Source organism: Schistocerca piceifrons, chromosome 5 (genome assembly GCF_021461385.2).
Source record: "Schistocerca piceifrons isolate TAMUIC-IGC-003096 chromosome 5, iqSchPice1.1, whole genome shotgun sequence".
NCBI lineage: Eukaryota > Metazoa > Arthropoda > Insecta > Orthoptera > Acrididae > Schistocerca > Schistocerca piceifrons.
In genome coordinates, this window is record NC_060142.1 from 153,988,479 (window position 1) to 154,012,141 (window position 23,663).

Below are 23,663 nucleotides of genomic sequence, written 5' to 3' on the forward strand. Positions count from 1 at the left end.
GAAAAAGGGAAAGAATGTAAAGCAAATCGGACTTCGTATTATAGAAAAGCTATCGGACTTCGTGATTCGGAAAAGCTATTGTTGGGGTGGTCCTTGTGGCGTTTTTGAGCAAAAGTTAAACCAATTTCCACTACAAAAATTATTGAAAAAGAACAGAGAGTAACAAAATGTAACTGACAGGGGGAAATGGCGTAGCTTAGAGTTAATTCTTTACCATGTTAACATGTCTTCTTGTTTCGTGCGGCGTCCAGGTCTTCAAAAATCTCCTACTTCATTTCTGCGTGAAAAGTCTGCTCCGAAATCTTGCAATATGTTTCATTGTCCAGGAATTTCTAATGTATACAAAACCGTCTTGACATTAAATGCAATTTATTTTACGTTACTTCCCTCCTCCAAATGTCATAACAACTTCCTCAATATGTCTACACATTAAAATCAGATCAAGACTAGCTAATAAGTTTTTTACGTCAGCATCAGGTCACGTCTGCATTAAGCTCCCGCTCTCGAGAGACAGTTAAGAAACGAATAGAAAACAAAAAAAGAGTTACAATTTTAGTATTTTCTCTGCCGTCGAGCGCTCATACCGCTGCGACGGGATATTATTCATCTGAGGGAACGAGTGTAGCGCGGCGAAATTCAAAGTCCCGCTACACATGTTACACGGCAATGGTGTATGGAAGGACGTCGCTTGGGGGGGAGGCGGGAATGGCATCAGATAGCGTTTTCAGACGAATCCAGATTCTGATTCTTTGAAAATGATGGCTGCAATGTGGTTCGCCGCAGACAGGGGGAGCGGCATCACAGTGACTGCAATCGCAGAAGACATACAACACCAATTCGAGGCCTTATGGTGTGGAGTGTTATTGGGTACAGCCACAAATCACAGTTGGTGCATATCCAGGGCACTATGATCAATCTGACCTGCGACCCGTAGCCAAACCCTTCCTGCACGACACCCCAGGTGCCATTCTTCAGCAAGACAACGCACACCCGTATGTTGCAGCATGAACACGTGCCTTCTTGTTGTCAGAGGATGTCAGCCTTTTGCCCTGTCCCACCAGATCACCAGACTTGTCGCCAATCGAAAATGTGTGAGATATGGTGAAACCAACTTGCAGCGCTGTCACGCAATGCTAACCACCACAGATGAACTTTGAACCCAGGTGAACGCAGCATGGATGGCTATACCACAGGACGCCGTTTGTGCCTTATACATGTCGATGCCTTCACACATGCAAGAAGTTATCAGGATCCATTGCGGAACCTGTGCCTTCTAGGCAACGGGATACATGCTGAACCGAGTTGAAATTTCTGCAGAACATACTAATTTACATGACCTGTGAATATGGACGTATTATGTCTGGTCGTTCAAGGTGTTTGTTTTTTTGTGAACATGAGTGTATGTATAAGTTCCGACATGGACGCAGAAACACGTGGTTGAAATGGATGATTTCAGGAACAAGTTGATGATTCACGAGATTTAAATGCAAGGAAGGAATAATAATTTTCCATTGGGAAAGTTATACATTTTTGCCATAATGGCGATGGATGAATATCGAGTAAGCACAGTTAACACTCCCTCCGTTACAACATCTCAGTTCTGCAAAGCAATGATATTCTAACTCTTCTGAAGACTTGGAAATGAGTATGAAATGTTACTCGTATGTCATCTGAATTTTCAGATGTCTAATATGATGACAGAACACCATGTGTTCTGAATAAAACAGAATTTTGATAATCTCATGACATTCTGTATATGAGATTTTCACATAATAGCTCAGGAACACGGTGCGACATATTTTGGTTGCCAATTAAATGAACGCGAATGCAAGGCCTATCTACATACTGCAATCTTCCAGTGTGCGAGTGATTGTGGTCAAATAGTCCCACTCTCTCCCAAGTCAACATGACTGCAATACCACTTGGGGTATCATCCAGCTCAGCGCGACGGACGCTACGGAAGAGCATCTATCCCGGTTGACGAACACGCACGATGGAGAAGAACAAGCAAACTTGTTCAGCGAAATATGATGGAGACGGAAACGTATTCTGCTGGGTTCCATCGCATTTGCTAAAAACCTGTCAATGCCCCTATTTCGCCCTAAATGTCTCGGTAAACAATGAATCTTGTTTGTCAAATTCGCCCTTCTCTATCCATGGGTTTGCCACTCATGTCTGTACACAAAGTCTGTTAATTTAACCGCACTTTTGAAGCAGACGCTATTCGTGGCGCAAAGTACGAGGACACCATGGGAATAGCTACCAATGCAGACAAAGCATTGATTTAACATTGTGTATAAGGAAGAAAAGGAAAACAAGACACCAGTCAAGGGAATCGTTGAAACTGAAAGAGAAATAAGCCCATGTAAATATTACACTCAGAACCTCCGAAATGACAGTCAGACTTTATAACTGAGTTATTTAGTCACATTCAAAAAGAATACGCAAGTATGTGAAAATTTATTTTCTATTTGGTCCTCTAATGAGAGTTCATTAAAATACCGCAACGTGGTAACATATACATCGTCCGTCACAGAACACCTAAGTTTAGATTTTTGTTTTGTTTTGTTGCGCTCACGCTTGTATGTTGTCGTGCGTAGAGCATTGATTTTCATCTTAACCTCTTCATAGCCCACCCGGTTAGCCGAGCGGTCTAACGCAGCCTCTCCGTCGTTTCTAGGTCCCCGGTTAACATACAATACAATACATACAATAACCTCTTCCTGAGCAATATATGACAGGGAAAGACGCACTACCTCTACCATTTCGATAACTGCTAGTGCTGTTTTGTTTCTAACCCAGTTCATAGTTTCCTCACTTCCGGAATCTCACAATGCAGTGAAATAAACTGCAAAGAAACTCATTTTCGCTAAACAAGCGCTGCGAAATATCAACACAAACAGCGTCCGCCACTTGGCAAATCCGCCGTCAGTCATGACATCCTTCAGACACGTCAAACACGCCAAACAAAGTAAAGCTTGACGAAGTTTGATTATACATGGGGGCCTTAAGAGAGTTCTGAACGATATCTTGTGCTAGCAGAAAGAGCAAAGCGTAACTGAAAGTCTGTAAAAAAGCAAGTGGTTTTGAGGTGAACGTGGAGAGGCACTCGTTCTAAATTATGTCTTTCAGAATGAAATACTAATCGAAATTGTTTGGCTGCATTACTTGCGCATATTGCTTTTAGTAGGAGTGTAATTGATAATCCACCAATAAACTACCTTCTGTTATATGTGCACGTAACGAGCTAGCTGGCGGGTGTTTCTAGTTAATCTTGTCCCACACTACCTACCGCCATCTCATCAAATTATACGTCGTGAACAATTTAAAAGGTGAGTAAATCGAGAAGGAAATTGTTGCGGTATAACAGGTTTAGCATGTAGTCAAAACGTTTGTTGAAATTACAAATAAAAGCAAAGGCATGAACATTAAGACTGCAAAAGATATAAAACTGTTACACGGAGAAGAGAAGGCAGTTGGGGGGAACGAGTACATCGAAAACGAAAACGGAAGACGAGGAGGAAAAAACGTTCTGCTGAAGTGATAAATGTAGAAATGAGAGACGATTTCGAAAAAATAATGAATCCAACGTCAGCGTCAGACTTTGACAGAGCTTCGGAAGAGTAAATCTAAGTAAGACGAAAGTAATGAGGAGCGATGGAATTAGATTAGCGATAAACTTAACACGGAAGTTGGGGACCACAAAGTAGACGAAGTTAAGAGAGCAAAATAACTCATGACGGACGGCCCAAGGAGGACATAAAAATAAGACTAGCAAATGCAAATAGGACGCTCACGGTCAAAAATAGTCTACTAGTATCAAACATCAGCTTTAGTATCGCGAAGAAATTGCTGAGAACGTACATTTGGAGCGAAGCGTTTTATGAAAGTGTTATGGACTGTGGGAAGAGCGGGAATAAGAGAAGCGAAGTGTTCGAGAAATGATACTACAGAAGGAGGTTGAAAATCAGGTGGACTCATACGGAAAGAGGATGTTTTCTCTGAATCGTCAAGGAAAGAAATATGAGGAAATCAGTGAGAAAACCGACTGGAGAAGGATGTTCTCTTATTTTCGAATAGTACATTACAGTGAAAGGAACTGTACAGGGTTAAAACTGTGGGAGAGGTCAAAGATTAGGATATAACCAATAAATAATTAAAGATCTCCTTGGATGCACCATGGATCTGGGACAACGGCTGATCAGACACTTTGTAGAACAAAAATAAAACAACAGCCATATTTCAGTCAGTTATTATTTATATTTCCTTAGGTTACCAGGTTCGGCATCCCGCTAGGGCCATCTTCAGGCCCCTGTACATTAGAACTTCAACAAGTATACAGTGTAGTGTGTATCTGGTGTATGATACAAGATAATAACACAGATTCCAATCAAGGCAGGCAAAGGTCGCTACACCATACAAATTGTAACATAAAGGAATATAAAAAGTTAATTGCGAACACAAACCACACTGTAACAGAACACGTTCACATACTGGTTGACATCAATAAACCAACACATTACACATAAAAGACATATAATGATGGCAACTACAAAAAAATGAGCTGAGACGTGAGCAATCAAATGCAGGTTTATGATGTCTGTATAGATTTAATTTGCATATACGGTATATTTCGTGGATGGATGATTTTTATCTCTCCATACACAATGTGGAAGGCTTATACTTACCATATTGCTAGTGTTATGACTTCTAGAGGTTTAAACTGATGATGGTCAGGAAGTTTTCTGTGGTTATTTTTGTAGAGAGAACTGTTAGGTAGTGTTACTTGATAACAGAGACACGTGGCATATACAGTCCAGTGTTTCCTCATTTCTAACCTTTGCTCTTAATCCACTTGGTTTATCCCTTTAATTATCCAGAAGCTTCTATGATTTTTAGGTTAGGTTTCATGCTATATGACGCTTCTTTTTTATTTGTACTTGCTTCACCACCTGGGTCTGTTTATGTAAAAAATAGCTCTCGCTTGTTCAGATTTAGTATTTACTCTGACAAGGCATTTTTTCGCATTCACTAATTTGCCCTTTTATACTCACAGACTTCGTTCCTTTTTGTACCATCATGGGTCTGTAATGGTATGTATATGCTTCGTATACTTTCATTGGTTCTTATCTACACATCCCCCACCCCATGTTCCTTTATCCTTTTCCTTCCCCAAACCTCCGTTCTTTCAAGTGTAAATCTCGTAGATGAAGTTTCTGCCTGGATTCATTTTCATCTTTGTTTCTACAAACCATGTAACTTGTATGACATCTTGTATTTGCCAAGAGAAATCATCTTACAACACTGTAAGAATGTGTTTTAAGTAATTTTTCTCTCTGGCTGGTATGACGTCTGAAGCTTCCCGTTAGGAAGGCCTTAATATATGTTTTCCGGTTCGTTCAGATTGCTCGATGTTAAAAGTATGCGTAGCGTATCACTGTTCGTCTGGTACAAAGTTCTATGGCGTTCAGTTTTACGAGTGGCTCCAAGGTAGTTCATCATATACCGTCCGTCGCATAACAACAAGGGGACTATTATGTTTGTCGCTGAGTACGCTTTCTTTGTTAGTATGACTGCTATTTCAGTTATTTTCATGAATGGCACATAATTCAAAGGGTGATAGACTGAAGACCCAAAGAAACTGGTACACCTGCCTAATATCGTGTAGGGCCACCACGAGCATGCAGAAGTTCCGCAATACGTCGTGGAATGGACTCGACTAATGTCTGAAGTACTGCTGGAGGGAACACACTATGAATCCTGCAGGGCTGTCCATAAATCCGCAAGATTACAAGGAGGTGGAGATCTCTTCTGAACAGCAGGTTGCAAGGTATGCCAGATACACTCCATAATGCTTATGTCTGGGGAGCTGGTGGCCAGCGAGAAGTGTTTGATCTCAGAAGAGTGTTCCTGGAGCCACTGTGAACCAGTTCTAGAATTGCCCAAGTCCGTCGCAATGCACAACGGACATGAATGGATGCAGGTGATCAGACAGGATGCTTACGTACGTGTCACATGTCAGAGCCGTATATAGACGCATCAGAGGTCCAAGATCATTCTAACTGCACACGCCCCACACTATTACAGAGCCTCCACCAGCTTGAACATTCCGGGATGGTTCCTTTCGGAGGGCACAGCCGATTTCCTTCTCCATCCTTCCCTAAGCCGAGCTCGTGCTCCGTCGCTAATGACCTCGTTCTCGACGGGACGTTAAACCCTAGTCTCCTCCTCCTCCAGCTAGAACAGTCCGCTGCTGACATGCAGGGTCCATGGATTCATGAGATTGTCTCCATATACGTACAACGCCATCCGCCTGATACGATTTGAAACGTGACTCATCTGTTTGGAGTGACGAAACACGGTACACAATGTGGCAATCCAATGACAGAGTGTGGGTATGGTGAATACACGGTTTACGTCATGTGCCAGCATGTGTAGTGCCAACGGTAAAATTCGGAGGCGGTAGTGTAGTGGTGTGGTGGTATTTTTCATGGAGGGGGCTTACACGCCTTGTTTTGCGTGGCACTATCACAGCACAGGCCTACATTGACATTTTAAGCACCTTCTTGCTTCCCACTGTTGAAGAGCAATTCGAGGATGGCGATTGCATCTTTCAACACGATCGAGCACCTGTTCATAATGCACGGCCTGTGGCTGAGTGGTTACACGACAACAACATCCCTGTAATGGACTGGCCTGCACAGAGTCCTGACCTGGGTCCTATAGAACACCTTTGGGATGTTTTGGAACGCCGACGTCATGCAGGCCTCACCGACCGACACCGATACCTCTCCTCAGTGCAGTACTCCGTGAAGAATGGGCTGCCAATCCCCAAGAAACCTTCCAGCACTTGACTGAACGAATGCCTGCAAGAGTGGAAGCTGTCATCAAGGCTAAGAGTGTGCCAACACCATATTGAATTCCAGCATTACGAATGGAGTGCGCCACGAACTTGTAAGTCATTCTGAGCCAGGTGTCCAGATACTTTCTGTCACATAGTGTATCTGTATTAGTATCTTGTGCTACACACCATACACTAGTATACTTGTTGATGTCCTAATGTACAGGGGCCTGAGGATAGCGCCAGTGAAGAGACGAACCTGGTGGCTTTAAGAAAAATAAATAAATACTGAGTTAAATACGGCTGTTGTTTGGTTTTTATTCTATATACAATAATGGAAGCCGATGTGTGCAAGTTCTGCTCTGAGGTTGGCGCAAGAAAGGAAGACGTGGCAGGTTGCATCAAACCAGTCACTCATGATGATTATAAAAAAAGAAAACAAGAAGGGGTGGGGGAGCAAAGGGAATGCGTAATGTTGTGGTTCACCGGATTTTGGACCAATGTCCTGTGTTATATTCCAAATCTCTACGTAGGACCTCATGTAGTAGTGGTAGGCGTTAAGCTTTGGTGAGGTAAGAAGAACGGACTCCCAAAATTACAGACCAATATCTAACATCGGTTTGCTGCACAATAATTGGACATACCCTGAGCTCGAATATATTAAATTTTCTTGAGATCGAGAAGCTTAGTTCACGAATCAGCACTGTTTTAGAAAGCATTACTCATGTGCAACTCAGATTGCCTTTTCTCACATGATGTACTGCGAACTATGGAAGAAGGGCAACAGGTAAATTCCATATTTCTAGATTTCCGAGAATTATTTGACACAGTGCCCCACTGCAGGGTGTTAACGAAGGTACGAGCGTGTGGAATAGGTTCTCAGATATATGTGTGGCTAGAAGACTTCTTAAGAAATAGAACCCAGTACGTTGTCCTCGACGGCGAATGCTCAGCAGAGACAAGGGTATCGTCAGGAATGCCCCAAAGAAGTGGGTTGGACTGCTGGTATTATCTGTATACTGAAACGTCCCTTCAGAAAAATTATGAATGACTGTGCTGGTATACTTCTACGTTATTTGATATAGAAACAACGGAGTAAAACACAACTTACTCAAAAATGGTTCAAATGGCTCTGAGCACTATGGGACCTAACATCTGTGGTCATCAGTCCCCTAGAACTTAGAACTACTTAAACCTAACTAACCTAAGGACATCACACACATCCATGCCCGAGGCAGGATTCGAACCTGCGACCGTAGCAGTCGCGCGGTTCCGGACTGAGCGCCTAGAACCGCGAGACCACCGCGGCAGGCACACAACTTACTCAGTCAGTTTTCTCTTTACATATTCTGATCATCACTAAACGGACACTCAATATTTTAGCGCAACGGAATCTAACTTTCAATAATCCCTACAAAAGAATGGCCCTGACTAACAATAACCTATACCTTTCATGAATCACTTACCTCACAAAAATCTTCGTGACTCGAACTACTGCAATACAGCAAGCGCCAATACTGCTAGCTAAATTAAAGTTTCTAAGTACTGAAGGCACTAACTATTGATAGGCATAGTTAGCAAATGAAAGATTTTGATAGAGAACAAACAATGTATTTACCTTAATAGCGTTCAAAAGTCATATATCCAATTAAAGAAATTTCCTTTTTCTGACGGACACACCTCCAGATCGTCCGCTCAAAACTCTGGCATATCTCCCTACATCCACCACTGCTGGCGGCTCACCTCCAACTGCCCAACGCTACGGGCTGTTCACATCCAACTGCCCAACACTACGCAAGCAAATATTCCAACAATGAGTCCAACCAGCCACATATTGCACACAGCGCAGTCAGTGATTTTCATACAGAGCACCTCGTGGCGTTACCAACATCAAAAGCTAAACAGTCTACTCAAAATAATTAAATGATCTGGCTGGCAGGGTGCGCAGCAGTGTACCATTATTTGCTGATGATCCTCTTCTGTACAGGAAGTTATCGTACTTGAGTGACTGTAGGAGGATAAAAGATGACTTACGAGGGGACCTTCTGGGAGGTGCATCGAATTATGAGCTCCCACTTCGCCTGCTTATAGTATGGGTAGGCACCTACCACAACTTAAAATTGTAGGTGCCAATGCGGCCTCGTTTTTGAAATATTGCCTGTTAAAGTTTGGGCAGCTCTTTATATACAGAAAAGTTTCACTATTGTGGCTCGGCTACTCGCTCACTTGCCACAGTAGTGAAACTTTTCTGTATATAAAGAGCTGCCCAAACTTTAACAGGCAATATTTCAAAAACGAGACCGCATTGGCAGCTACAATTTTAAAGTGTGGTAGGTACCTACCCACACTATAAGCTGGCAAAGTGGGAGCTCATACCTCGATGCCCTACCAGAAGGTCTCCTCGTTAGACAAAATTTCTAGTTGGTGTGATGAAGGTAGAAAAATGGAAGGAAAAATGACAAGGAAAAAAAAATACGTAATGTTCAGATAGAGCAGTAGTAGTGCCCTGCTTGACACAGTCAAGTTGTTTAAAGATCTGAGCGCAAGGTTGCAAAGCAGTATGAAATGGAACGAATATCCGAAGATTGTGGTAGGGAAGGAAAATGGTCGAATTCGGTTTATTGGGATAATTTGGAGGAAGTGTGGTTCATCTGTAAAGGAGATCGCATATAGGACGCTAGTCCGACCTATTCTTGAGTACTGCTCGAGTGTTTGGCGCACCAGGTCGGATTAAAGCAAGACATTAAAACAATTCAAAGACAGGCAGCTAGATTTGTTATTGGTAGGTTCGAACTATACGAAAGTGTTACGGAGATACTTCAGCAACTCAAACGGGAATCTCCTGAGGGAAGGCGACGTTTTTTCGATCAACATTAGTGAGAAAATTCAGAGAACCAGCATTCGAAGCTGACAGCAGAACGATTCTCTCTGCTGCCAACGTGCGTCTCGCATAAGGACCGCGAAGACAACGTAAGAGAAATTAAGACTCATACGGAGGCATATGGACAGTCGTTTTCTCCTTGCTCTATTTGCGAGTGGAACAGAAAGGGAAACTGAAGTTAAAATCTCAGCTTCAGTGAGAACGTCCAGAAAAGCCTGCAGATTTTGAGGAAAGAAAACGACTAGTAGTGGTACGGAGTACTCTCAACGAGACACCGTACTGTGGCTTGCGGGATTTGTACGTAGATGTAGATATAGGTGTAGATGTAGCTGTAGAAGCTTAACGGCTGAGCCGTACTGCGGCTCGCGTTGGTGCCGTGTGTAGGTTTCTGCCAGACCGTATCGTTCAGTTGGCATGGCTGCGTTGTGAAACGTCGCCTTAGAAAAATTTATGAATGACTTTGCTGATAAACCCCTTACGTTGTTTGATTTTCAAACAGCTGAGCAGAACTGAACGTACTCAGACATTTCTCTCTTTACTTATTGTGATCAACACTAAACTGACACACAATATTTTTAGCTCAACGCAGTCTGATTTTCAATAATCCCTACAAAAGAATGGCCCTGACTAACAATAATCTATACGTTTCATGAATCACTTACCTCACAAAAATCTTCGTTACTCGAACTACTGCAATACAGCGAGCGCCAATATTGCCAGCTAAATAAAAGATTATAGCTACTGAAGCCACTAACGACTGATAGGCATAGTTAGCAAATGAAAGATTTTGATAGAGAACAAACAATGTATTTACCTTAATAATGTTCCAAAGTCATCATATATATATATATATATATATATATATATATATATATATATATATATATAAGTTTATGATATCCAGTATCACAAATTTACTCTTTCTGACGGACACACGTCCAGATCGTCCGCTCTCAAAATTCTGCTCTCTCTCTCCGCCACATCCACCACTGCTGACGGCTCACCTCCAACTGCGCAGTGTTATGCGCTGTTCACATCCAGCTGCCCAACACTACAATAGCAAAAATTCCAACAATGCAAATCAGCCACAGCACAGTCAGTGATTTTCATATAGAGCGCTACGTGGCGTTACCAACATAAAAACCTAAACAGCCTACTTACAGTTTTTTTTTGTTTTCCTTCTCGTGTTCACTGGCGCCGCTCGGTTTCGTAAGCGTTGACTCTTCACTAGTGGCAGCAGCAGCGCTTATCGATATTTAGTTCTGCTACCCTATCTTTGGTGTGAGTGTGGATTCCGGATGGGGATGCAGGAGCAGCGAGGTCCGTGCAGAGCGACAACACGCCGGGACCGCTAGCGGCGTGTATGGATTGCCGGATCGAAGGGCAGTGGTCACGAGGGTGCACGAGCTCGTCGAAAACGGATCCTGATGTTTAAGTTGACTGCACTGCAATTTCCTAGAGAAACCTCCACCCTTGTGTAATCTCGATATTCTCCAGTGACTCGGGTTTGTGTTGCTGCTCGTAGTGTCGCCGAGGTGAGAAGCAGCGAGTGGAGTACCTGGGGAAGGCGGATCTGATTAGCTTTCCTGAGCTTCTAATTACTATTTACTATTTTTAGCATGTTACATTGTTGAGTTCAACCAGCGGTATTTTTCTGTCTTGTGGCTGCTAACGCCCCAGTTACGTGCCCTGGGGACTAATGTATGTAACGGCAGTGTACGTTTCCTCGCCGTGCCGCCGCTGTCCGGTGAGGCGTGTAAATTTGACAGCTTCTTGATTGTAGGTTGGGTGGCGTTCTTCTACCTTAGTGGGAGTCATTCCTTCTTGTTTCGGGCGCTCTAACCACAGTATACTGCGGGCGGAGCCCAGACCGCCGGTTCCGGCTTTGGCGTAATTTTACATCTTGCTTTTGTTTTGTTGGATGTCAGGTAGCCTCACCAAGATTATCATTAGTCGCTCGTTAGACAGCCACTAGCCCGAGTTACCATCTTGTGATCTGAATGCAACTCTTGGCTTCCTTTTTCTTCGCTCGCGAAAGCGTTTTTGGTGTGACCTACTCAGAGGTCGATTCCTGGAGCACCCTCTGTCACTCGCCCTTGTGTTTTATTTTATTATTGTATTATTAAGTTACCAGCATTTGTTCAAATGGTTCAAATGGCTCTGAGCACTATGGGACTTAACTGCTGAGGTCATCAGTCCCCTAGAACGTAGAACTACTTAAACCTAACTAACCTAAGGAAATCACACACATCCATGCCCGAGGCAGGATTCGAATCTGCGACCGTAGCGGTCGCACGGATCCAGACTGTAGCGCCTAGAACCGCTCGGCCGCCTCCGGCCGGCTACCGGCATTTGTCTCACCTGTTTGGTGATTTGTTGTTTTTTTTAATTGACTTTTGCGATGCCCTTTGCCGTTTGAAAGTATATTTGTTAAATTTTTTATAATTTCCATTTTGGTGTTAAAGCCCTTCATCGGTGATTGTGGTTACTTGCTTTAAAATTCTGATAAGGGTCACATTGTGTTGTTTTCAAAAAATTATTTGCTGCCTGTATTTCATGTATGTTTGTTAAATTTTTTTAATAATTGCCATTTTGGGCGTTAAAGGCCTTCAGCCGTGGTTGTGGTTACGTGCCTTAAAAGTCTGGTTGCGACCTCATTGGCTTGTTTCAAAAATTATTTACTAAAATAAATGAGTGAAACTGCAAAGCAAACCAATAGTAATTCATTCTGGCCCTGTCCACAATCGTAACCCAATCCTGCCTTCCTTAATTACCAGGTCTCAACGGCCGAGTTGGCACTTTCGGTTACAGCAGGTTATGTGCCGCCACTGTGTTTCATCCTTGTCCTTCACGCCCTTACTGATATCGATAACATAAACAGGGCACTGAACTCTACTCGCAATCGTCAAGCTACCTATCCTGCACAGATACACTCAAGCCCCAGACCTCACACTTGTTGATGAAAAGGCGTTATACGACTTTACGTTATTAGCGTCATCAGGGAAGCAGACTTTTAGTTCTGTATGACGTGTGTCACACTGAGACTCTGGAATCATCTTTTCATTTTTTTGTCAATATTCAAATCAAGAGCTCAGAAAGCTCGTGATATTTCTAGGTTTTGAAATATTTAAGTTAATCCGAAGTGTATCATTCGATTTGTTGCTGCATTCATTTGGATATCAGATAGATTCACCATTATTTTATCAGTAACTGTCGCAATTTTACTGTTCTTTCTCTGTACGGCAGGTGAGAGATTTGTGGGAATGTATGCGTTCAGCAGACCATTCCTCATGCTGAATGATCCAGATCTCATCCGTCTAGTACTGGTCAAGGATTTTGACACGTTCCGCGACAGAGGAATGAAGTACAACGAACAAGAGCCATTGAATCACAACCTATTCTTCATGGATGGGCCGAAATGGAAGCGAATGAGAACGAAGATGACTCCTACATTCACGTCAGGAAAGCTCAAAATGATGTCCCAGGTGAGTACATATTGAGTGCAATGAGTGAATTGTGGTGCTATAAACACGTTTTATAGTTGCGTGGCTTTGCTACAATGATATAGTTCGTACATGCCTTATTATGCAACAATATATCAAAATGATCCGGGTTTCAGTCAAGAGAGAATTCTGTAAGTTATGATGTAGATTCACCTGAGAACAATAGTCAACATTTCTATGGCAAGGAACATTTATCATACTGAAAAAGACATTTTATGTGCTAATACTTTTCTGGTTTTCAGGGCTATAGATAGTAAAGTCCAAATAAAAAATTCACTATTTTTGATAATAGCTGTATGGCATAATGTAATAAGCTAATCATATAGGGCAAAAAGATTGCCTATTCAAACGCCAAGGGAACGTGCCACAGTTTCTTACCTAATTTCCTACTTTCCAACGGTGCCTACATCAGCAATTTATTAAATGAAAGCTAAAATACGACAGAAAAGTTGAAAATCGAAAGAAAATCAGGAATTAGTTACCAGTCTATTACATCTACCTCGTGATCTGAAGAAATAATTTTTTATGTTATGTAATAAACTGAAGTTGTTTTGATTAATTGAAAATGATGGTATCCCACTTTGGGCGCCAAACTATAGTGAATTGAAATGAGATTTGTCAAATTAGGTTATGCCATTCTGGGTGCCAAAATATATAGTAAAATTTAATGTGAAACTGGCTCCAAACTGGGCATCAACATGTAATCAATTGGAATCGAGTGACAAAATTTTTGCGTGCAAATCAGATCGCAGTAAAAACAAATTGATTGAAATATTAATACATGGAAATATTTATGTTTGTTGTTGGTGTTGCATTGTCTTTAGCCGCTTTTATGTCGTCTCGTTCTCTCTGTAGAGCTGTACATTGGGAAGCTAGGCGAGGAGGTTGGTTGGTGGTCGGTGTCCTTGTTATTAATAACTGGGTTTCTCATTCATAAACAAAGAGCTACATCATTTAAGTTTCCATGTGCAGTGGTACAAGTTCTCTTCTGTGTAGTCCAAGCAGCCTCAATGCTGTTGAAGTGGAAGTCCGCTATGTTCACTCTAAGGTTCCTATATGCTGCCTGTCCTGTGCGGCTGGTCCCGGAGGAGGTTGTGACGAGCCAGTTGCTCAGCCACCATTGACCAGACGTTTTCAATTGGTGAGAGATCTGGAGAATGTGCTGGCCAGGACAGCTGTCGAACGTTTTCTGTATCCAGAAAGGCCCGTACAGGACCTGGAACATGCAGTCGTGCATTATCCTGCTGAAATGTAGGGTTTCGCAGGGATCGAATGCAGGGTAGAGCCACGGGTCGTAACACATCTGAAATGTAACGTCCACTGTTCAAAGTGCCGTCAATGCGAACAAGAGGTGACCGAGACGTTTAACCAATGGCGCCCCATACCATCACGCCGGGAGATACGCCACTATGGCGATGACGAATACAGGCTTCCAATGTGCGTTCACCGCGATGTCGCCAAACACGGATGCGACCATCATGATGCTGTAAACAGAACCTGGATTCATCCGAAAAAATGACGTTTTGTCATTCGTGCACACAGGTTCGTCGTTGAGTATACCATCGCAGGCGCTCCTGTCTGTGATGCGGCGTCAAGGGTAACCGCAGCCATGGTCTCCGAGCTGATAGTCCATGCTGCTGCAAACGTCGTCGAGCTGTTCGTGCAGATGGTTGTTGTCTTGCAAACGTCCCCGTCTGTTGACTCAGGGATCGAGACATGGCTGCACTATCCGTTACAACCATGCGGATAAGATGCCTGTCATCTCGACTGCTAGTGATACGAGGCTGTTGGGATCCAGCACGGCGTCCTTATTACCCTCCGGAACCCACCGATTCCATATTCTGCTAACAGTCATTGGATCTCGACCAACGCGAGCAGCAATGTCGCGATAAGATAAACCGCAATCGTGATAGGCTACAATCCGACCTTTATCAAAGTCGGAAACTTGATGGTACGCATTTCTCCTTCTTACACGAGGCATCACAACAACGTTTCACCAGGCAACGCCGGTCAACTGCTGTTTGCGTATGAGAAATCGGTTGGAAACTTTCCTCATATCAGTACGTTGTAGGTGTCGCCACCGGCTCCAACCTTCTGTGAATGCTCCGAAAAGCTAATCATTTGCATATCACAGCATCTTCTTCCTGTCGGTTAAATTTCACGTCTGTAGCATTTCATCTTCGTGGTGTAGCAATTTTAATGGCCAGTAGTGTACAAATATGTTTTCACAGCCAATATGAGTTGTAGACATGACTCAATAATTGGGTAAAAAAGGGGGGGGGGGAGGAATGAATCATTCCATCTCACCACTCGGTGGCGTAGCGCCACTACCCAGACGTTTATGAAAAGTAATATGGCTTTCGTCAAAATTAACAAGAAGTAGTGAGAAAGCAGCTGCAGGCTGGCAGCCACAAGTGTGGCGAGATGTTGGTGAGAACGGTGTGCACCTAAGGACCTCGCGAAATGTCACAATGACCACAGGGGGCTGGTCAGTGACACAAAACCAGGGCAAGTCCCTTGTTATGGGCGACATGAGCAGGGACCAGCTTTCAGAGAAACGAATGTGCGTTGGAGTGGTATAAATATGGCTGAATTTTGAGGAAGAAGTACTCTTGTTCTTGCATTTGCTCATTGTCGGAGTCGAGCAGCATCACCACGACGTCAGGAGCCACGCCAGCCAGCGAGACGACCGGGCATTGCCAGCAGCAGCCATGAGTTCGAAACCGTGCTGTGGCTGGTGCCACCACCAGTAAGTTTCTCATGGAACCTGGTGCCACAGGCCCACCAACCTACTGTCTGTGCCTGCTGCCACCAGCACTGAGTTCCTACTGGGACTTCGTGTTCTCAGCACCACTCGCTGTCCAACTGCTGCCGGCAGGTGGTTAAGTCGAATTCCATGGACAGCTGTCTCAACACGCCGTCACGGAAGGTACATGTTGAGCCAAGTGGCCGAAAGACCTCCACGCCACTGAAGGAAGTAGGCCTGCGACGGGCCTAGTGTCAGAACCACAGGGCGCCTTGTCAGCATCCAGGGTGGAAGCTGCTGTCCATACGTCAGCGCTGGACAGGGACAACAGAGTGATTCACGTTTGCCTCTTTGAGCCATGACACATCATGTATTGGAATAGAGTAAAGGCATTCTTTACTGTCAATAGTGTTTCCACTGGTCCTGCTGGCCTGTCACCACCGCCTTCTCAATTCCCTGAGTGCAACTACTATCACCATGATGGTGTCTGAGCGGTCGTCACCAACAAGCGCTCTTCAGATTAGTGTCAGAAGTTGGATCTTCAAGCCCGTCGCCACGTCGCTTGGTGACAACAGAAGAAGTAACAACACCTACATTATCTTCATTGTGGGGCGAATATAGGCTTTTTGTTTGACTGCGAGTCTCATAGCAATGCAGTGAGTTTTTTCAGAGTTTAACACTTATCAGTTCAGCTGCTGATAAGTAAATGCAGACAATAATTGGAGGAGGCGTAAATGCAAGCGTTAGTTTTCACCTGGTTGTTATTGTCAATATAGGTGTCAGAAGCAGGAGGTGTGGCTCATTGTCTGTTAGTGTATAAACTAGTAGTTGTGACGTCTCCTCTCCCCTTTTGTTGTCGCTGTTGATGTTGAGCCGCTACTGCTGCAGCTCGGTCGGTGGAATGGAGACGCGAATGCGCAGTGATGGTTGTCCCCGTCGGATAACGTGGATCAGTACCTGAAAGTCTCTAAAGAAAATTGTTCTTCGCGTAATGTACGAAAGTCCGTTTGCGAGTCCGCACAGTCTTCTCAGCGATGCGAACTGCTGATTTTAATTGTCTGTTATGGTTTTATGATGATTTGCTATGCCCGGTTAGTTAGTTATTGCAGTATTGAGTGAACCATTCGTCATCACCTTCGTTTCACACCACTGAAGCGAGGAAAAATTCATTTGCGTTTCAGTATCAGTAGTTGTTGTTGCGTTGCTAGGCAGAATTTTTGACTACTGCACGACGCAAATCCAGAGATAATCTTTAATGCTATCTTGATTTCGTGCGTCGTAATATTATTTCGGCAAAACACTCCTTTCAATGCTCAATGTTCATCAAGTCACTCTTTCAATTAAAATGTTCACATTTAATTAATTTTGATCATCAACTATCACACAGTCTAATTAGTGATGGAGCTAACACGTGAGATTTCCATTACTGACCAACAATTTTTATTTTTCCTTCTTAGCAGTTAGTTTATAATCATCACTCCACAAGCACACCGATGGATCAGATCAATTACGATTCTTTTCACTTCAGTGATCGTGACAATTACGGCAACTTTTACAATCGGCGTATTTGTATTATCTTCGTGTGAGCGTATTAATGTTTCCTACTCAAGGCTAATCAGGTACTGTAGTCTTCGATACTATGTCCATTCTTCGCTGTAACTGTTCGCTTTGATGAAGGTTGAGTCCAACAATAATATCTCCAATAATTAAAGTTCATTAACTCGTCGTACACTATCAGATTATCACTTCAATTCAAGTTCTCAAGTCAGAATAACTGAGAACAAAGTCCGCGCATCTCTGTCACGCAATAGTACCTTTTTGAATAGAAACAATCTCGTAGCGTTCCGTTTGTAGTACTATAACAAACGGTGCTCTCTCACGACTTGATGGCAAACAAGCTAGCAAGTGACTAACATTTCCATGATCGAGCATTGTAGACGCATTGAATTTCCTTTTCGCCGCGTTTACAACTCTCTTTCACAATAAATGTTATCTCTGACCGACATATTACTTTGGACTTAACTTTCGTCGTACTGATTTGCAGTTATTACTGAGATGTTTAATAGCTAATTAAAAATAAACTTTCTTTCTTTCTTTCTACCTTTATATCATGACATACTCAATAATTATTGAAATTGGTGTTCATCAAAACTTTAAGATGTTATATTATTGTGAAAGTCGTCGTACCTGTCAGGATAACACTGTTCCCTACTTTAAATTATCATGACATTCTTATTTGAGTTTTCGGGTTTCGGCGAGTGTTACATAGTGTATAAGCTATGAATCATGAGTAGTGATTTAGAGGGGCAAGCTTAGTCACTGTTACGATTTATAGTAGTAATCATCAGTAGCCACTGCGTCGAGAGTAAGTAAGTTATAGTAAGAAATAATATGGTAGTATTACAGTTAGATGTTCTCATGATTTGTATTTATTTCGTGCAGAACAAGGAATATGGCTCGGAGTTGAACCATGTAAAGTGGTGGGAAAGTTAGGGTTGTGCTATGGTGAAGTCTTTTTTTTCTCATTTGTGTGCTCATTAGGAACTAATCATGTCGCGGTCAGATCGCAGGTAGCACGGCTGTTAATGCCGCAAGCAGCTAGTTGAGAGAAGGTATTGAGAATTTTGAGAGACGAAGTTGATAAGTTGCAAGTAGCAAAAATGGAGTGGGATGAGAGATTAGAAGCATATGATACTGAGTTTAAGGAAATGACTTATTACAGATCTCCGGAGTATAGGGAAAATTTGCAAAGAGTGCCAGAGGAATAGATAATGGAAAACGGGCCTCGGAATGTGAGGAATATGTTGATTATGGAGAGGAGGGAGAAAAGAGAGGAAGCACAGAGGAGGGAAAAGGAACAAGCTGAAACGAAGTGGAACAGACTTGTGGATAGTTTACATGTTCCTGCGTAACAGTTAACTACCAATGATGCAGTCAACGCCGTCAATCCTGTGAAGAGTAGGACAGAATGTCGCAAATGGATTTTTAGTGGGACGATTAAATTAGGTGTAGATGTTGTCATAATACCAGTTCTGGGAATTTGAGCGAAGCCAGAGTTGTTGAAGTGAAGGAGAGTAATATAGGGGTACCAAGTCTGATATCCAGTGGAATTGTGGAGTCTGTGGTAGCGGGAATGAGTGTGGGCTGTACCGAAGTGATACAGTGTGTGGATAGGAACGTGGGTGATTTAAGGGCGGTAGTATCTGCCCCGTTGGGTGATAATGAGCGTTATATTGAGGCTGGAGAGCATGGGTTGGATGCGCAAGAAAGTGCATTTGCTGGTGATTTTCGCATCGTGCAGAGTGGAACTACGGATTAGTTTGTTGTTTTTTATATACTACAGGGAATGCAGACGAGGTTGTTGGTAACTGTGTTGCAGATGTTGTGGCTGAAACGGTAGATGCATACACATTTCCTCAGATGCACGGCGAACGGGAGAAATTAAGAGGAGACGAGTTGATAGAGTGGATGATCAAGTCGACAGAGCCGAATCTGTTATCGAGGTGTACGCCAGTGGTTCAGAATGCAGCGCGAACGCAAGTACTGGGTCACAGACTCGCAGGACAAGCATCTGACGTGCTGGATGAGCTGTTTACAGGCAGCCAAAGTCTGATGTATGCGACGAGTATGAAATTAGTGAGGGATGTAACGTGAACCTGAAAGTAAGTGTTCTGACTGAACATCGTGCCAGAGTTAACCTTCAGCGACAGAAAGCTGTTGTGAATGCAGAGATGCCTCGAGATGCATCTGTTGTACAAGACAAACCACTTAGACAATGGACAATTACGTTATGGAGTAATCTGGATGGTATACTGCCACCAGGCAACTGGAAGATACAAGAGGTGAACAGTAGTACCAGAAAACCAAGTATTTCGAGGAGAATTCGGTCTGTAATGAGGGCTACAGTAGAAGAAATTAGTAGAACTACTTGTCGAAGCTTCAGTCCGGAACCGCGCTGCTGCTACGGTCGCAGGTTCGAATCCTACCTCGGGCATAGATGTGTCTGTTGTCCTTAGGTTAGTTAGGTTTAAGTAGTTCTAACTCTAGGGGACTGATGACCTAAGATGTTAAGTCCCATAGTGCTTCGAGCCATTTGAACCATTCTGAATTTTTTTCTGGCATGTCGTTTTTCTTCCTTTTCTTTTTTGTCTTAATAGTGCGGAAGTGCAAGGGTTCACAGTAGAAATAAAGGAAAAAAATCCGTAAATTGTTAATTTGTGTTTAAGCACACAAAAAATTTCTTTTGTCATTTGTTGTCCGACTTTGAAATTAAAATTAAAACATTAATGAAAGTCTTGTAATTCAGTATACATAACAGACAAAATCGTCGGGATTCTCGATTCCAGGGATGAATGAACTGTCTATGTACTATAAAAATAAGTTTGTACGAAACTCTCGGATCGCGATCCCTATGCGTAACAGGCCATTTTTTTTACTGATCTGTCAGTTCCACCTGGGACTGGGCGCCACCATTAGCAAATCCAGTCCAAGACATGTATCTGCACGTTATCTTACCAGGGAAGCCTATCCGTGATTCTAGCGGCGAAGGACGGTCTATCCACGTCTGTACTAATGTTTGTGCCTTGTGATGCACAGTGAATAGCGATACGTAAGTGAAGCAAAGGAAGAAGGAAGGAAGATTTGTCTTTAATGTTCTCTCGACTACTTAAACTAGCTCTGATTGGGGAAGATAGGTGAAAGCGGTCATGCCCTCCTCGAAGTTTCCGTATCAGGGGTTTAGGGAAAACATGGAAAACCTAAGTATAGACATCCGTAAGAGGATTCGAACCGCTGCCCTCCCGAATGCCCCTCTTGTGTTTTACCGCTGATTCACATCGCCCTATATGCTTGGGCTGCGGTATTCTGCACCCCACAGTGGGAAGGAGGTTCTGGGTGGTGTAGCTGATCACTAGTTGCTGCCCAGCACTGATCTGGATGGTCATGTGATGTATTGTGGTTTGTCTGTGAGCTGTTACACTCCTCGTTACTCCAAAGTGATCAGCAATACAATGTTGCCCATTGGATCTGTTTTTGGCGGGCGCGGTTTTCTACATAGTGTAGTGCTCGCAAGACATACATGGCACTGTGGCACAAGGAAAACACCATTGCCTACATGATGTTTTAAATACTATTTGATAGTCGCTTCTCCTCCGCAGACGATGCAGGACTGCGGCCGCGAGATGGTCGAGGTCCTGGAGGACTCGGCGCGCCGTGGCGAGGTGCTGGAGATGAGGGAAGTGTCCGCCAGGTACGCCACGGACATCATCGCATCTGTCGCCTTCGGTGTGGAGGTCAACTGCCAGCGCAACCCAGAGGCCGAATTCCGACAGTGGGGACGCAAGGTGTTCGAACCATCGCTCAAGAACAAGGTTGCTGTGCTCATGTACGAGTTCTTTCCGCTCATCGCCAGGTTACTAAGGTAAGACCTGCTGACAATTTCGCTCACCTCCTCCTTGAAGGCCGTGAACACCGGCTCGCTTTCGATATCCATTTACCCTCTACCGCATCTTCCCAAACACCTGAAATGTCTTCGCCAGTCCTACGTCTATCACAAAACCGTCTCGCAACATCCCAGTGTACCCCTCATCCTTGAGAACCTGGTCGACTGCCATTACTCCCACTCATCATTCTTACTCCCACTCATCTAACCACCCTGCCTCTTTCATTACAAAAGGCAACGGTTTCGCTTCCTAACTGCTAGGGCGTAATCTGCTTCTGTCCTAACACCAACAACCTCTTTCTTCAGTCTTCCCGAAAAGTATCCCACATCCCACTCTCGTGCCGCTTCCTCTCCACCTCATTTGGATCCAGCTTTGTCACCTAGGAAATGTTACTAGGTGCCCACAACCTTGACATCCTTACTTATTCAAGACCGCGCTTATCACTAACTGATTAACTGAAAATAATTACTTACCTTTTCTGCTAAAAAATTTAATCTCAAGGACATGCGGTAGTAATAACAGCATACAGACAAAATATTCACAGAGAAAATCAGAACGACGTAGAATGGCAACCAAGCAGACGTCAGTGAAAATAGCACACAAGAGCTGCCCCAAATTCGTTTAAACTGCTGTCTTATTAGATTCCAGATACCTTTTAAAAGTTTATCCCTTGTTTTAATCATGTCTTACCACAAAGCTCTTTTCTCCACAATTCGATACAGAACCTGTTCAGTCACTACTCGATCTGCCCATCTGCTCTTCAACATTCTACTATACCACAACATTTCAAATGCTTTTATTTCTCTCTCTGTACTGTCTACCGTTCACGTTTCAAATCCATATAAGACTGCACTACACATAAATACTTTCACAGGAGACTACCTGATTCTTAAAGGACCAGAGCTCCAAGCCCTAATAGAAAGCACTGAAGCTCAAATAGTTGTAGGTACAGAGAGCTGGCTAAAGCCGGAAATAAGCTCAGCCGAAATTTTTTCAAACGATCTAACAGTGTTCAGAAAGGATAGATTAAATACAGTTGGTGGTGGAGTATTTATTGCTGTCAGAGGTAGTTTGTCTTGTAGCGAAATTGAAGTAGAGAGTTCGTGTAAAATAGTATGGGTTGAGGTTATACCTGAATATCGGACTAAACTATTAATTGGATCGTTTTACCGACCCCCGACTCAGAAGACATAGCTGCTGAACAGTTCAAAGAAAACTTGAGTCTCATTTCAAATAAGTACCCCGCTCATACGATTTTAGTCGATGGTGACTTCAATCTACCCTCGATATACCGGAAAAATTATACGTTTAAAGCCGGCGGCAGGCATAAAACATCATCCGAAATCGTACTGAATGCTTTCTCAGAAAATTATTTTGAACAATTAGTTCATGAGCCCACTCGAAGCGTAAATGGCTGCGAAAGCATACTTGACCTTTTAGCAACAAATAATCCTGGACAAATGGTGAGTGTTGTGACGAATACAGGGATTAGCGACTACAAGGCAATTGCTGCTAGGCTGAATACCGTAACAGCTATAACCATCAAAAAGAAACGCAAAGTATATCTATTTAAAAAAGCTGATAAAAATGCTCTTAACGCCTTTTTAAGAGACAGTCTTCACTTCTTCCGATCTGAGCATGTAACTGTAGAAAAGTTCTGGAATGCTTTCAAAGAGATAGCATCAACAGCAATTGAAAGGTATATACCACATAAATTAATAAGTGATGGTACTGATCCCCATGGTACACAAAACGGGTCAAATCGTTGTTGCAGAAGCAACGAAAAAAGCATGCCAAATTTAAAAGAACCCAAAATCCCCAAGATTGGCAAAGTTTTACAGAAGTTCGAAATATGGCGCATACTTCAATGCGAATGCTTTTAATAATTTCCACAACGAAATTCTGTCTCGAAATCTGGCAGAAAACCTAAAGACATTCTGGTCGTACATAAAGCACACCAGTGGCAAGACACAATCAATACCTTCACTGCGCGATAACAACGGTGAAGTCACTGATGACAGTGCCACTAAAGCAGAGTTATTAAACACGGTTTTCCGAAACTCCTTCACCAAAGAAGACGAAGTAAATATTCCTGAATTCCAATCAGGAACAACTGCCAAGATGAGAAACATAGAAGTAGACATTATCGGTGTAACAAAGCAGCTTAAATCACTTAATAAAGGCAAGGCCTCCGGTCCAGATTGTATACCAGTCAGGTTCCTCCCAGAGTATGGTGATAAAATAGCTCCAT

At 43.1% G+C, this 23,663-nt stretch overlaps 1 protein-coding gene across 1 annotated transcript in view; it reads left to right on the forward strand.

The window, feature by feature from the left end:
- LOC124798572 (cytochrome P450 6k1-like) overlaps positions 1-23,663 on the forward strand; it is a 77,236-nt gene that overhangs the window by 27,079 nt on the left and 26,494 nt on the right. The window contains exons 3-4 of the mRNA XM_047262033.1: positions 12,969-13,207; positions 21,128-21,390. Of these exons, the coding sequence (XP_047117989.1) occupies positions 12,969-13,207; positions 21,128-21,390 (502 nt within the window). The remainder of the gene's footprint in view (positions 1-12,968; positions 13,208-21,127; positions 21,391-23,663) is intronic.